The sequence below is a fragment of the Notolepis coatsorum genome, assembly GCF_963971535.1.
Source record: "Notolepis coatsorum genome assembly, chromosome: 2".
NCBI lineage: Eukaryota > Metazoa > Chordata > Actinopteri > Aulopiformes > Paralepididae > Notolepis > Notolepis coatsorum.
The window spans coordinates 200,408,505-200,423,946 of record NC_140166.1 but is presented as its reverse complement, the minus strand read 5'-3'; the positions used below and the strand labels follow the sequence as shown (position 1 = coordinate 200,423,946).

Sequence of the window (15,442 nt, the reverse complement as noted above, 5' to 3'; positions counted from 1 at the left end):
GCGACGGCCAGATTAGACACATAGCCATAATTTAAGATGTAGTTTATGTGTTTGCGTGGCAAGAAAGCACTAAAGCTCGCACCGAGCTCCGGCATTGAAAGTGTTAATAAGTAAGAGATAGGGCTATAGGGTTCCAAACACCAGAACTATCCCTTTAAGAGATATTCTTTTGGTGGTAAACAAAGTATATAATGTGGATTATTCTGTACATTGTATCGTGTTTTGTACAGCCGTTATGCTATTTCACCTTTGTCATTTTTCACTATATGATATATATTTTTGATAACTTTTTTTTTGCATTTTGTTAACAAGACGTCTCGAGCCATATTGATGACTGGGTATGATCATAAAATTCTGACACATTGTACTGAGAAAATTACTTTAATTCTGAAGTATATCAAAGTGCAAAGCATCCGTTTTTAATCATTCAAGCGGTACACATCAAGCTAAAATCTGTGTGTGTGTCTTCTACATAATGTACAATGGAATGTTCACTTTGCCGAATAGTGGGGAATGTCGAAGTTTTTTTTTACGACAGCAATAAAAATCACGACCTCCCTGAAGTACAAGTATGTATCCCTGAAGTCAACCCCGGCCCTTACACCCTCACAAAAGATTATTGGCTCAGCAACAGGGAGCGTAAATCCATTGTGCGCTGCGGGTGTTCCAGCTAGCTCGCTACAAGGGCATTCCACATCATGGCCGTCTGTTGCCGGGCCACCGGGTCGGCGCTGTAGTCCAAGATGTTGCCGTTCCACATCCCGATGCCCCTCAGCGCCTTGGAGGTCACCAGGCCCGACTTGAGGCCAATACTCTCCGGGTCGTCGTACCAGACCTGGTGGATCTGTCCCTCCTGGTCCTGGGAACATATCGGGAGGGTCGTAAGCAACAAACATGAGAAAGGGAGGCCGCAGCTGGCCAATAAGTTAACGCCGCCCTCTTGAGGTATACTAAGGGGCTTGAACATCAGGTGGTTCGAGCAGGAGTGCTTTTCATTGTGTCCGAAAGGGGCGATTTGTTGTGTTTGGGAAGTGATGCTGTGAAAACTCTTGACTGAATGGAACTATGAAATGGCTGCCAGCTTCTGTTAAGAAGAAATGTATGCTACTAGTGAGAGCTGAAGACAAAAAGGCTCCAACCCAACAGGAAATGTATGAACGGTGAGTGGATGGGGGAGCTGGTGCTCCTAACTCAGCCAATCAAATAGCTCACTGAAGCATCTTTCATGCAAGTAAAATGTATGTATGTAATTATGTACGGCCAAACGGTACAATTGGACAAGCGGCATTCCATGAGCGACGACCACAATATAGGAGCTGTTGTCTTACAATTTTACCGGTATCACTGTTAACAAGTAAAAACTAATTTCTTTTACATTTTCATTTAATTAATTGACTAAATTACAAATCACCTGTAGCGTTGTAACTGATACACATTTTCTGTTATCTACCTACAAAGTAACAGGGTTTTATTTTTTAAACCCAAAGCTTCCGTCTTTGTTTCATGTTTGAAACGACGATTAACTCATTGGACGCCACTCACGCTTGAGCGCCAAACCCGAGAAAAGTCGGGTTTTCTATCGTTATTTCTTTTATTCGATATTCCCATTCATAATCCATCGAGGGAGCCTGTGTTATCATTGGGAATGAGTGTGAGATTGCAAACGTCCAATACCGCCGCCTGCCGCCTTGTGGCCGGTATTGCACATTCTTTGAATCTCTTGGGCTTTTGCGTCGATCTAAAAAGTCCAGGCTGGGTTTTCCTTGTAGGGCAGGACAAGCGTTTATAACTCATGGATTGAGGAGAATCAAGCCCTCCCGGTTCATGTTCTTTGGTGGATTATGTTGGCAACACGATCGACATCAATACTTGGAATGGCGATCAGATAATTGGAATATTCTTTTTGGAGTACATCCTAGTCAAGGTCTATGGTATATGGCTATATGGTATCAATCTTGCGTTGATCCAAGAATCCATTCACTGCGATCCGAGCGTATGTGTGTGTGCAACGTATTCCGTTGGTGACGATCATGGATAGAAAAACTCCCCCCCCCCCCCCTTTCATGCATTCATGATGAAACATAATACAGATAATATACTGTTGATTTCAGATTGATTGTTGATACAGGCGAGAAACGCCACGTTTTTAGTGAAATGCACGTATTGCTGCATAGCGTAGTTTTCTGGGATTAGACAGGATTACTCTAAAACTATACTCACCACGGTATAAAACGGGAATGTATGGATGAAAAAATATTTCTTTTTCACAAATTTAACGATAGATACTCGATGTCAAATGGGCAATAGTATTATATCCATAGCTATGATATATAATATAGTTTGAGCCCTGCAAACACCGCCATGTATTCCTATACTTTAAAGTGGTGGCCTTCTTACCACACGGTACACAGCGCCATCTGGTGCTGATCGAGTTAAAGAAAAACTAAAAACATCAAAGAAATAACATACTCGTACTACATTATGGCTACTGGCGCCTCTTCTAAGTTATAGGGAGGTGTAGTGGTTACGTCATTGTTGTTTCCGGCTGGTCCACCTCGCTTAAAATTGCAATGTATTTCCAATGGGCACATTTCAAAAACGTCTCGTTTAAAACAAAGCATGAACATTGGCATGGTGTACCTTTCTTTGTGTATTCATCCACAATCTATAGCTCAACATGAAACAATTCGCAATTAAATCGTAAAATAATTACGTATAATTTTATTTCAACCAAAAATGCTTAACACATTCAGCGCCAATCACGAGTAAACTCGTTATTGGCCGACAAGCATTGAGCGCCAATAACAAGCAAACTCGTTTTTAGATCCGTTGATCTTTTTCCTCTGATCCCCATTCTAAATCATCATCCGGATCATTCTAGCCGTCCCTGGCTCGTTTCCCTATGTTGGAATTGCAATGCCGATCGAATATCACCAGGTATATATATACCTTTGACCTGGAATGGCTTGGTGTTGACACGTTTTCCTTTTTCTTTTTGGTAAGGGCTCCTCCTGCTTGAACAGATATTCACATCAATCGCATCGAAATTCCGTTGGCGAGGCGTATTTCCCATCGAAACGTGTATAGACATATACACTGGTAATCGCAATGGCGATGCGATCACTTGGAATTATTCTTTTTGGAATACCTTCTGGCTAAGTCTATTTTACCGAACCTGAAACATGTTTTTCTAACGATCACAGTTTTGTGTTTTACCGGACGTAAAACATGCTCAACAAACACGATCGCGGTTTTGAGTTAAAACGACCCCCCCCCCCCCTTGATGATTTTGTGAAGGTACATGTGTACATGGTATATACCTTTGATTTGGGAGTATTTGGCATTTCAGGGGATCAACCAGAACGGTTTGGGCTTATTGCACATAAAGTGTAGAGCCATATGGAATCCGCGATCACGGAATCGCGGACGGAATCGCGGAATTGAGCAATAAAAATGGAATCCACTATAAAAAATAATTTTTTTTTTTTTTTTTTTTATTTTTTTTTTTATGTTGTGGGACTTGTACAGCACTTTGTTCAACTTTGTCAGTGCTGTAAAGTTTAAACCTTTTAAAATCTTAGACAAACAAAACACTTTGCTTTCATGAAATATTGTAAGCCGTCATTTGAGGCTTTATAAAAGCAGCACAATGAACACAAATCTGTCAGTGCAGAGTCCGACCTCATCTTAAATAACAAACAGCATTGCTTGTTGTAGTTAACAAAGAGAGGCAGAGTTGATTTTGCAAAAATATATATATTTTTTTTATTTTTTTTTAATAATCAAATTTTATTTTCATATTCGAATCCCATGCCCATCGAACGAAGCTTCGAAGCTTCAAAGTATTTAAGACAGCTCTATTAAATGGACTGTTATATCTTATTAAATTGTGGACATTTATTCATTCCCACTTATTAGACACTATTTCTGATGGTAAAATGAGCGTACAAAGCAAAATACAGAATTCTGAAATATTAAAACGGAAAAAACTGAATTTGGGAAAAAATAAAATGGAATTTGGAAAAAAATAAAACGGATTTCATATGGCTCTAATAAAGTGTTTTATCTCGCGATCTATGGAAAAAGACTGGATTATCTTGGAAATTCTCTATGTTTAGCGTGTAATAAACTACAGTGTGTAGAATTTTTTTTTAACATGTTGGACTACAAGTAGTGTCTGTCAAATGAGCCAAACCATTGTCTCCACAGCTATAATACGGAACACACAGCTCTGCAAACATCGTGAAACACCGCGAAAATTACCATTTTAAGCTGGCCTTGAAGCGGCAGAGATGGGGACAGTTTATGGCGCTGAAAGTGTTAAACAATAATGTTAGTGATAGAAGGGAACTAATTTTGTGCAAAAATGGAAAGCCTGACAATATTCATGAGGCAGAATTATTACAATAGCCGATAATACATTTTCCCAATGATGAATCCCTATACGGGTGGACCGCGCGGGAAACTAAAGTGACGTCAGACTACACCTCCCTATAGTTTAGTTTGTTTTGGGAGGATGTGATGGGCTATATGTCCACTATAGACTGTTTCAACTTGAAAACAACATTCTAAATGGACTCGAGATTACGTTCTGTTGCAGTGTTTGCTAACATCAATGATCCACAAGGAAATAAACACAGGTCCAAGATGTTCCAGAGAGCAACACAATTCCAGTGAAACAGTCTATACTTTGTATGATAAAAAAAAGAAACGTACCTTGTAGTTGAAGTAGGGAGCTCCTTGCCGCTCGTCCCAGAGCCGGCCCGTTGTTGACCCCTTGACCTGTTGCATGATCCAGCTGTATGTTTTCTGACGACCGGCTGCATCGCTGCAAGGGGCACCACGGAATGGCACCTTGGCTATGGAACACGCCCCCTCCTGGTATGAAGAGAGAAGACACCTCTAATGTATCTGTCTCTAGGGGACATGGATATTAACTCAATCAGTGCCAGAGGTCGCTGTTTACCGTGTGGTAAGAAGGCCACCGCTTTAAAGAATAGGAATACATGGCAGTGTTTGCAGGGCTCAAACTATATTAAATATCATAGCTATGGATATAATACTATTGCCCATTTGACATCGGCTATCGTTCAATTTGTGAAAAAAATAATTTTTTCATCCATACATTCCCGTTTTATACCATGGTGAATAGGAGTATAGTTTTAGAGTAATCCTGTCTAATCCCAGAAAATGACGCTATGCAGCGTTTAGTGCATTTCACAAAAAAACGTGGCGTTTCTCGCCTGTATCAACAATCAATCTGAAATCAACGCTATATTAACGGTATTATGTTTCATCATGAATGCATGAAAGGGGGGGGGGGGGTCGTTTTTCTATGCTTCGATCGTCACCAACGGAATACGTTACACAGACACATTACACACATACGTTCGGATCACGGGGAAGGGATTCTTGGATCAATGCAAGATTAATAATAATACATTTATTTTATATAGGGCCTTACATTAGGCATCTCAAAGCGCTTTACATACATGGCATTATAGCATACGGACAAACACAGTACATGGACAAACACAGTACATGGACTTTCACAATGACGACATGGTGGGGATAATACAGAGAGAGGGAGACAGCTTAGAGACAAGACAGAGAGAATTATTTTTTTTATAAATAATAATACTAAAATATAGGTGTGTACAGATGTGAAAATGTAAGTGATGCAGGGGTTGGGGAGTCAGGAGTGAGGGTATGCAAGATTGAACAGGTGGGTTTTGAGGTGGGACTTAAATGTTTCTACTGATGGGGCTTCTTTGATGTGTAATGAGAGTTGATTCCAGAGTCGGGGAGCAGCGGAGGACAATGATTTGTTTTCTGTGGATTTAAGGCGGTAGTGTGGTGTGCTCAGAAGGGCTAAGTTGGATGAGCGGAGTGAGCGGGAGGGAATGTAGTGTTGAAGGAGGTTGTAGATGTAAGCAGGTGCTAGGGAGTGGAGGACTTTGTAAGTGAGGAGACGGATCTTAAAGTCAATCCTATACTTGACAGGGAGCCAGTGAAGTGAGGAGAGGACAGGTGTGATGTGGGAGAATTTGGGGCAGGGGGTGATGATGCGGGCTGAGGCGTTCTGAATTAGTTGAAGTTTATGGAGGGATTTTGATGTTGAACGAATGAGTAATGCATTACAGTAATCTAGACGGGAGAAAATGAGGGCATGAACCAGCTTTTCAGTGTCGGAGGGGGACAGTAGTGGTCTAATGCGTGAAATGTTCCTGAGGTGAAAGTAGCATGTCTTGATTGATACCATATAGCTCTTACCTTGACTAGGATAATCCACCAAAGAACATGAACCGGGAGTGTTTGATTCTCCTCAATCCATGTGTTATAAATGCTTGTTCTGCCCGACAAGGAAAACCCAGCACAGACTTTTTTAGATTGACACACAGCCCAAGAGTATCAAAGGATGTGCAATACCGGCCGCAAGGCGGCAGGCAGCGGTATTGGACGTTTGCGATCTCAGACTCATTCCCAATGATAACACAGTCTCCCTCGATGGATTATGAATGGGAATATCGAATAAAAGAAATAACGATAGAAAAGTCGGTTTCGCGCTCAAGCGTCGGCGAGTTCACCCAACTTTATTCGTGAGTGGCGTCCAATGAGTTAAAGGGCCCATCTGTGATCCAAACATAGACTGGCCCCACCAACAAAAACAAGAAATAGGAAGGGTGACATTTTCATATTTTTGTTGATTGACTGAGCTTTTGATACATGGACGAACAGCCGATAACAGATAAATATGAATTTTCAATTTGTGCTTTGGGGCTGTAATGAGTTTGTTTACATTGGTAATGTTTGTAAACACTGAAATAAAAACAGACCTATATTGATTTATGAACGGGTAAGAACATTTTAAATATAGTATTTTCCATGTGCAAATTTCAAAGTAAATGTGAATGTAACACAAAATGTGTATATGATCAAAAAGACTGGGTTTGGCCAGTGGACTACTACAGGTTGACAGAACCATGGTGGCACATAATGCTGGGCTTCTATTTATAGAATGTCTTACTTGGGACAGGTTGAGACATGGGTAATCGTAACCATACCATGGCACTCCCATCACCAGCTTCTTTGGATCGATCTTCAGATCCATATATTGCAAATACCCTGGAAAAACAGAACACGACAGGCAATACATACCAGTTATTGGTACGGTGCATTTGGTAGAGGGGATCATGAGTGGTTGGATTAATTTGGATTGGCAAATTTACTTAATGCCACACTACAGAATAAAAGAAAACGATATTATCGTTATATGTATCGTTATGTTATATTGTCATAATTCTTAACATACCGTTCAGTGTTTGAGATACCGGGGCGTTCGCCATGGCAATACAGTCCCCCATAATCTGACTCTGTTCATCGTAGGACATGACAAAGAGCAAGTCGCAGGACTCTGCAATGGTGACGTAATCGTAGCAGCGACTGTCTATGCAGTTTGGTGACCAGGCAACATCAAATGAGACCTAAGAATTAGGATGAGGTAAATGATCAACATCAAACAAGACCTACGAATTAGGATGAGGTAAATTATCAACTGGGGGCACCTTTGTAACTACTATCTATCTATCTATCTATATATATAGGTGTTACAGGGCCTCACAGAAATCTAATAAGATTGCAGAAAATTATGCATAATAGAGATCCAGATGAATCTATTAATTTAAATGAATGTGAGTTCAACATTTTAATCTATAATCACAATACTTGGGTGTAGTATGTGTTTCAAATGCATTGCTGATTAAAACAGTCCTGTGACATTGGTAATTGTTAACCCTTTTTTAAAGGCATCTAAATCAGTTGAATAGACCACTGCACTTCCGCGTTACATTGAGCTCATGGGAGAGAGAGCGGGGGGAGAAAATGTATTAATGTGGATGAGAGCCTTGACATTAACTTGACAGTAGCTACGGCACATACATGATCCAATAGACTTTTATACGCCTGAGTCTCCTGAACACGGAGAGACCAGTCCCAAGTCGATCAGCACTTTCTCGGCCAAGCTATAGTCACTTTTCCGCACCTACTCCCGAACTCTGCATGCGCTCATCATTATAATATATATATATATATATATATATATATATATATATATATATATATATGTGAGATCATTATAAAATTATCATTATATATATTTTAAACACATTGCATCCACCTGGGAGCCTGGGATCTCCCTGTGGAAGGCCTCGGTGGTCTCTTTGACCAGGGCGGTCAGCGCGTGGTAGACTGGTGAGCCCTGCTCCACTGCTTGCTCGATGTCTATGTTGATGCCGTCCATAAACTGGCTCTTGGCCAAGTTGACATTCTCAGTGATCCATGCTGTCCTGTTGTCCTGGTCCACAATATCAGGAAGACGAACGTCACCTAGCCACAGCAATATGGTGAAAGAGTGGTGGACATTAGGACAGCCACCACTGCACCGATTCATGTCGATAAATATGAATGAATGGTAACAGATGTACTGACTGAGTGCATCGATACTATGTTAATATAGCTAAAAACACAACCCCGATCAACATCCATCAAATGACTAACAGTCACCGGTCACAATGAGACGGGCAAAGACCACCAAATCCTCGTCGGATCATCTTGGTGGCTTTAGAGAAGGGTCTTGCACTAGGCATTATTTATGGACTGAGGGGGGAAATAGCCTACCCTTGAGAACCACGCGTGCCCCTTTGGAATGGGCATAACACATGAGCTCACTGTCATATTTTCCAAATGTAGCCACAGTGGTCACCATACTCCAGTTGTAGGATTTCCATGTTTTTCCACCAACATCGAACACGAACACCTGAAAGCAAGGGGAAGCACACAAAAACACCTATGACCTGCTCCTTCAAGTTCATTGTGAAAATAAATACAAGCACTACACCAACACTGCAAATTACAGTGGATATATGAATAAGAAGTAAACCCAATCGTGTGGATATAGCTATAGTGGAATAGACTATTAATATTCCATATTTATACTGTCTTGTTGCGGGCTCCTGGCCACCTGCCTCAGCGCACACACGCATACTGTATAGCCTACGTTGTGCGTAATGAATGAACAGTAGGCTTATATTATTCTAATGACTTGTTTTATTAGGAGATCGCAGATACTGTATGCGCTGCGTACAGTACACATCTTAAGGCTGCCAGAGTCGGGCGTACTGTGAGCGGACCGGACTCCGCGCGGCATGTCCACAATCGTTTTTGAGGTTTCATAGTCAAGCGTACCACCGCATACAAAGATGTGTACTGTACGTTCTACAGTATGTAACTACTATAGGACAGCGCATACAGTATCTGCAATCTCCTAATAAAACAAGTAATTCGAATAATATAAGTCTACTGTTCATCCATTACGCACGTAGGCTATACAGTGCGTGCACGCTGCGGCAGGTGGCCAGGAGCGTGCAACAAGACGGTATAAATATGGAATATTAATACAGTCTATTCCGCTATAGCTATAGTGTACTGTATGATGACAATACATTTGAATCTAATCTAATTTTGATCAGTTGCAAATCGCTTCCCACGCTACCTGATGAATACGGGGGAGCCTCACGCTTACGTTTTGCACACGGCCCGCACACGCCCTTGCCTTATAAGGAGCTGGCGGGGCGTGTCTGTATGCAAATTCAGGTCTATGAGAACGCAGTTCCAAATTGTGAATGAGTGACATACTTGATTCAGGGGTTCGCAGCTGCGATCATTTTGGCAACTTAAGACAACCTCTCCACACGTTGATGAATCCGGGGTTAACTGTCATAGGCTTTCTCTTACAAACTTCCAGGGAGGTTGTCATAAGAGAAAACTTAAGACAATGTTGGTGAATGAGGTCCATTTTTCTTTACAAGTCAAGTCAGTGGGCAAAATGTGTAAGTAACGTCACGTTACTGTAGCTTCGTTTGGGACTACAGGTATTACAACCCACTGCCTGGGTGCTGCTGGCCCCACATCACTCTGTAGAGGATATTTTGGTTGTGACCTTTGCGGTAAAATAAACGTAATGTTGGCAAGGTTTCATGACCAAAATGTGCCAATTTCATGCACTAAAATCCTTGGACCTTTATCCGTTACCCGCGTGAAACATATTGCAATAAATGATCAAATCTGAGGGTGGCCAGACGTCACGCATTGCGCGTGATTGTACAGCATTTCTGTCTCTTTTCACGCGTCACGCAAATTGAGACCATGTCCCGCAGGATTGGTTGTCATCTCTATGGGCCTTCCATAGTTTCGAGCCTGGCGTGACGAAACCAGGCAAGGGATACATGCGCGTCGCGCGCGCTACGGATCAGATCAGTTCCACTGCTTGTTATCTCCGCTGCTCTGCACGAGAGAAGACGGCAAATTATCCCCCGGGAGCGGGAGGCGAACCCGGGACGGCCGCGTGGGTGTGCGAGGCACTATGCGGTGCGCCACAAGGGCGCCCCTACTTTTTACTTATTAATTACTTTATTTTTTACTGTATGAATGAAGCACACTCTCAGGGGCTAAAGTATAAATAAGGATAAAGTATTCTGTATTTTATTATGACAAATAATAATAAAACTTGAACTTGAAAACATTAGGCTTGTGGTCATTTTAATGAGGACAGTGGTGGATGAGCCTTGGAGGGGACAGGGACAGTCCACCAAAAAAAGGGGGGGGGGGCTGCACGCTGAGGGGGAGGGTGTCCCACATTTGGTTTATTGGGATCTGGTCACCCTTGTGTGGTTTGTCAGTTAATTGATTAAGCTCCTGTGGAATCAAAGATGGCCACCTACGGGTGGCTGCAATTAGAAACTGGCCCCAGTAAATGTCACACAGTACCGTATGTATGTCTTGTATGTCATACATGTCTTGGTGAGGAGCGGCCGGGTAGCGCAGCAGACTAAGCGTCTGTCTACCACCGCAGAGACACTGGTATCAAATCCAGCTGTCAGCGGTGCCTCCGGCTTGGCCGGTCGCGTCTATGCCAAATACAACGCAGTTCGGTTTCCTGGTTCGGTTCCTCTGATTGGCCATGACGCCCACGTGACCCCGCGCTAGCACGCCCCCTTATCCACGCCTGCCGCCGCGCCAAGCTCCTCTGTGTGTTGCAGCGCGCGGCAGAGCGGAAGAGGTCCCTGTGTGTTCTCGCTTCCTCAATTTATACGCATGGAAGTATTGACTACGCTGTAACGAATCATTAAAAAAATATACCGTTAACTGGAATATGTTGTTTCTTTACACATATGTTGGATTATGTAATAAAATCGATACTTTACATCAGGGTGAACGCTGTTGGTAACACCACCCACTTCAATGACAGAGCTCTTGACTCAGAGTGGCGTTGCGCATGATGCGCGACAATATTATAAAATAGAATATTATAAAGCACTTAGCACTTTAAACTTACCAGAACTTTAGCATGCAGAGGCGGAAACAGGCTTCGACAGCGACTTTAGAAGCGGCTGATTAAACAAGACGAAAGCGAAATACGAAAGTAAAAGTCAAGTTGTCGCCACTCATAGCAAATATGGCAGCTCTGTAGCGATTTTATTGGTTTGTCATGACAAACCAATTACATAATCCAACATATGTGTAAAGAAACAACATATTCCAGTTAACGGTATATTTTTTTAATGATTCGTTACGGCGTAGTCAATACTTCCATGCGTATAAATTGAGGAAGCGAGAACACACAGGGACCTCTTCCGCTCGCTGCAACACACAGAGGAGCTTGGCGCGGCGTAGCGGCAGGCGTGGATAAGGGGGCGTGCTAGCGCGGGGTCACGTGGGCGTCGTGGCCAATCAGAGGAACCAGGAAACCGAACTGCATTGTATTTGGCATAGACGCTGGCCGGTCGTCATACTGACACAATTGGCAGTGTCAGCGGGAGGGAAGCCGGTGGGTGGTATTCTGGTCGTTGTAAACAGCGACTCCTACAGGTCGGTCAGGGCGCCTGCACAGCGGGGAAGGGATCTGGGTGAGGTAGTGTGACCTCCCACGCGTTACACTCACCCAATGAGAGTCCTCGCTGCCAGGTGAAAAGAGGCTGCTGGCTGTCTCCTAAATATCGGAGGAAGCATGTGATAAGACTTCAGGGCTCTCTAGACCGACCAGTAGGGGGCAAATGCGTGCAACAACCAGGAAGAGGAGGGGGGAATTGGCATAACTAAATTGGGATGGGAGGAAAATAAAATAAAAAATAGGAGAAAAAGTGGATAAAAAAATTTAAAATGTCTTGGTGAATTGAAAATGGAGGACGAAAGTCTTTTTCTGGTCTTCATCCTTTTAGCAGTTGTTATTGTTAGTATTGAGCTGTACTGTATCAATCAATCTTTCCTGTGCGCCAAGTGGGGAAGAGTAGAAGGAGAGCGGCCATCTTTGATTCCAGATGATAGTGCAACTGGACAAGTCACGCAAAAGTGAGATTTAATATTTTTTTGCAAATATTTTCACACAATATGTTTAACTAGAGTAACGTTAATACTCTACACTGGAATGTGGGACCTAGTACACAGGTAGTGGTTCCTGCTTAAATCGGTTCTTAGCATCACAAGTTCAACACCTGTCCTGAACCTCTGTCAAATACAACAGGGCTGGACATTTTATTCTTGAATAATAACTAACTCCAATGCGTTGCAAAATCGTGCTGGAAAATTACATTATGTTATTGACCCCATTTCGCCCTGAATCACAAATCACGTCAAGGCATACATAGTGTTCTATATATATCTATGAAGGCATAGACCACTGCAACACTTCCGGTATTTTGAGTGTCTCGAAGACACTCTGACGTCACGAGACCGCCGCCATCTTGGTATTGGGGAAACAAACGGATTTCTACGATCAAATGTATGCGTTGAGCTCCGTTTTTATTACATATTTTATCACATTCTTGTTCATTTCATAACCTTTTCATATAATTTGTTTTGAAAACATTGAGACCAACATGGCATTTCACTATTTCGAAAGCCTTTCTGGTGATTCTAAGTGCATGTTTCCCCCCAAGCCATAGACATGCACTTAGACAGAAAGTTAAAAAGACAGGAAGTTGACTTCGAGAATAGCTACAATAACTTACGCCAATGCTCTCTAATCAACATTCAGTAATTGTTTGTATCCCCACATGCTCTAATCAACATTCACTCATTTTACCCCCCTCGCGCGCGGCGCACTCTCCCCCTCCCCCTCCCCCTCAAGGCCTCTGCATGCTACAGCAAATTCAAAGCAACTTCAACACAACATCGGCGCGATTTCAGCGCGCTTGTTGCAGACAGTCTTGTAGACTGTGTTGCTTGGGCGTTGCGTACCTGTGTCCAAAATCTAATCTAAAGACCCGTTGCGTTGGTATTGCGTAGCAGTGATTGGTTGGTAGTGAATGGGGGCGGGGCTGTCTGTCACTTCTAGTGTTCCTGGCTCGAGACCAAAAGAAAACTTTCTGACAGGAGCTCGAGACCAAAAGAAAACTTTCTGACAGGAGCTCGATAGCTAGTGTATTGTTTCATTACACTTGTTTAATTGTTTGTTTAAAATGAATCAAATGCAGGAACGTATTGCAGAGGAGGTCCGAAAGTACCAACATTTATATAATAGCGGGTCTAAAGACTACAAGGATAGCATTATTACGATGAATTCGTGGAAGGAGATTGGGGAAACAATGGGGATGGACTGGGTTGATATTACACTATATACAAGAACACAAGCGAAAACAAACATAAACAGGGCTATTATTATACTAACGATGTATGGTTGAGAAGGGAAATCCGTTTGTAATGGCTAGAGTGCGCACCTTCGGCTGCCCAAAGTATTCAGGTGGGCTGGGCGCGCTCGAGCCGCACATCTGGGGTACATTTTGTTGCATCATAGGCTGCGCGTTGATTTTGCAGAAGCATAAAGGTAATGTGTCTGCAACACCGTTGCTTTGTCGATGTTGTGTTGAAGTTGCTTTGAATTTGCTGTAGCATGCAGAGGCCTTCACACGAGCCCCATGCAACGCGGAAGTGCAGTGGTCTGTTATTCGGCTGTCTGTTTAATTACCTCAAAGTCATGTTCTCCATGGATTTGATGACAGAGCTCCTGACTCTCACACGGACAAACATCTTCCGTGGATCCAAGACATACCGCCGACAGAAACAGAACGAACCAGAACATTTCTGACGAGGTTTTGTCACAGTTGGTGCCAGATAACGAAAAGCCCAAAGCAGGTGAAGAATAGAGAAATGGGCTCGCTCTGTCCATAGATATATATAGAACACTAGATAGCTTACCCGCGCTGCCGGCCAATGGAGAGCAACGTCACTGAACCGCCGCCATCTTACCCCAGTCAGCCTTGAGTGAGAGTGAGTGAGCTGCACAGACAAAAATACTCATAACTCGCTGAAATATTGACGGATTTACAAACGGTTTGGTTTATTACAAGCATTATTAACGTGGCTATGATTCAAGCAGTTTGTAAAAAAAAACATCTTTAAAAAAAAAATTATAAGTATGCAGTATCATAACTACATCTTTGATGTTTATAGCAAACCAACCCGTTTGTAAATCCGTCAATATTTCAGCGAGTTATGAGTATTTTTGTCTGTGCAGCTCACTCACTCTCACTCAAGGCTGACTGGGGCAAGATGGCGGCGGTTCAGTGACGCTGGTGACTCCGCCTTAAGCTATCTAGTGTTCTATAGATATCTATGGCTCTGTCTAGTGTCAACAAATCACATGCTGCGACAATCCTAGTATGGAGAGTGAAATGGGACATATTTGATTCCTTTGACTTTATTCTCAAAATGTTGACATTAATCTCAAACGTTTGATTTTATTCTTAAACTGTAATTTTGAATTTATTCTGATTGATTGATGTTTTTTATTTTCGTGTCTTACATACAGGTGTATGCTCAGCCCTTATGGGCTTACAAGACACATACACAATAAGTATTATAATAGTATACTTGACATTAACAATAATTTATATAGACCAAGATGGCCACAACAAAATAAAAATAAATAAAACGTAATACAACAAGCTGTAAGCAATGCATGTAAACAAAGAAACAAGAGGAATTCATATAAAATTGTATAGGATAAGTGCCATGCTTTCTCCAAAAATCCTGCAAAACTGAAAATCTCCACACAAAAAAAACTCAACATACAACTCTGACTGCCAAAAAAATCCGGATTTAGAAATTGAATTTTCTCAAGTAATATATTCTAAACGTTTTTTTTTATCTGAAAATGTCCATTAAGTACTTATAGTGCTACTGTAATGATCTGTAATTACTAATTACATACAGTAAATGTAATTCATTACTTTACACATCTGAATATGAATGTATGTAAATATTTAAAAAAAAATCAAGTATATTATTTACTTTGGCTATAAGAGATGAACAAATAAAGATAATACAAAACATAATTCAACACATTCCTATAGTTGAAGGCAGTTTGATACAGTTTGAAAATTGCATA

General features: G+C 41.9%; 1 protein-coding gene across 1 annotated transcript; it reads right to left on the bottom strand.

Moving 5' to 3' along the window:
- Nucleotides 1–368: 368 nt before the first annotated feature.
- Nucleotides 369–14,208, bottom strand: ctbs (chitobiase, di-N-acetyl). Its single transcript, XM_084307613.1, has 7 exons — nt 14,021–14,208; nt 8,677–8,815; nt 8,177–8,385; nt 7,313–7,484; nt 7,028–7,125; nt 4,717–4,878; nt 369–859 (listed from the first exon to the last, which is right to left on the bottom strand). The coding sequence occupies exons 1-7, from the start codon at nt 14,132–14,134 to the stop codon at nt 671–673; spliced, it is 1,083 nt and encodes a 360-aa protein (XP_084163739.1). The 5' UTR covers nt 14,135–14,208; the 3' UTR covers nt 369–670.
- Nucleotides 14,209–15,442: the final 1,234 nt, after the last annotated feature.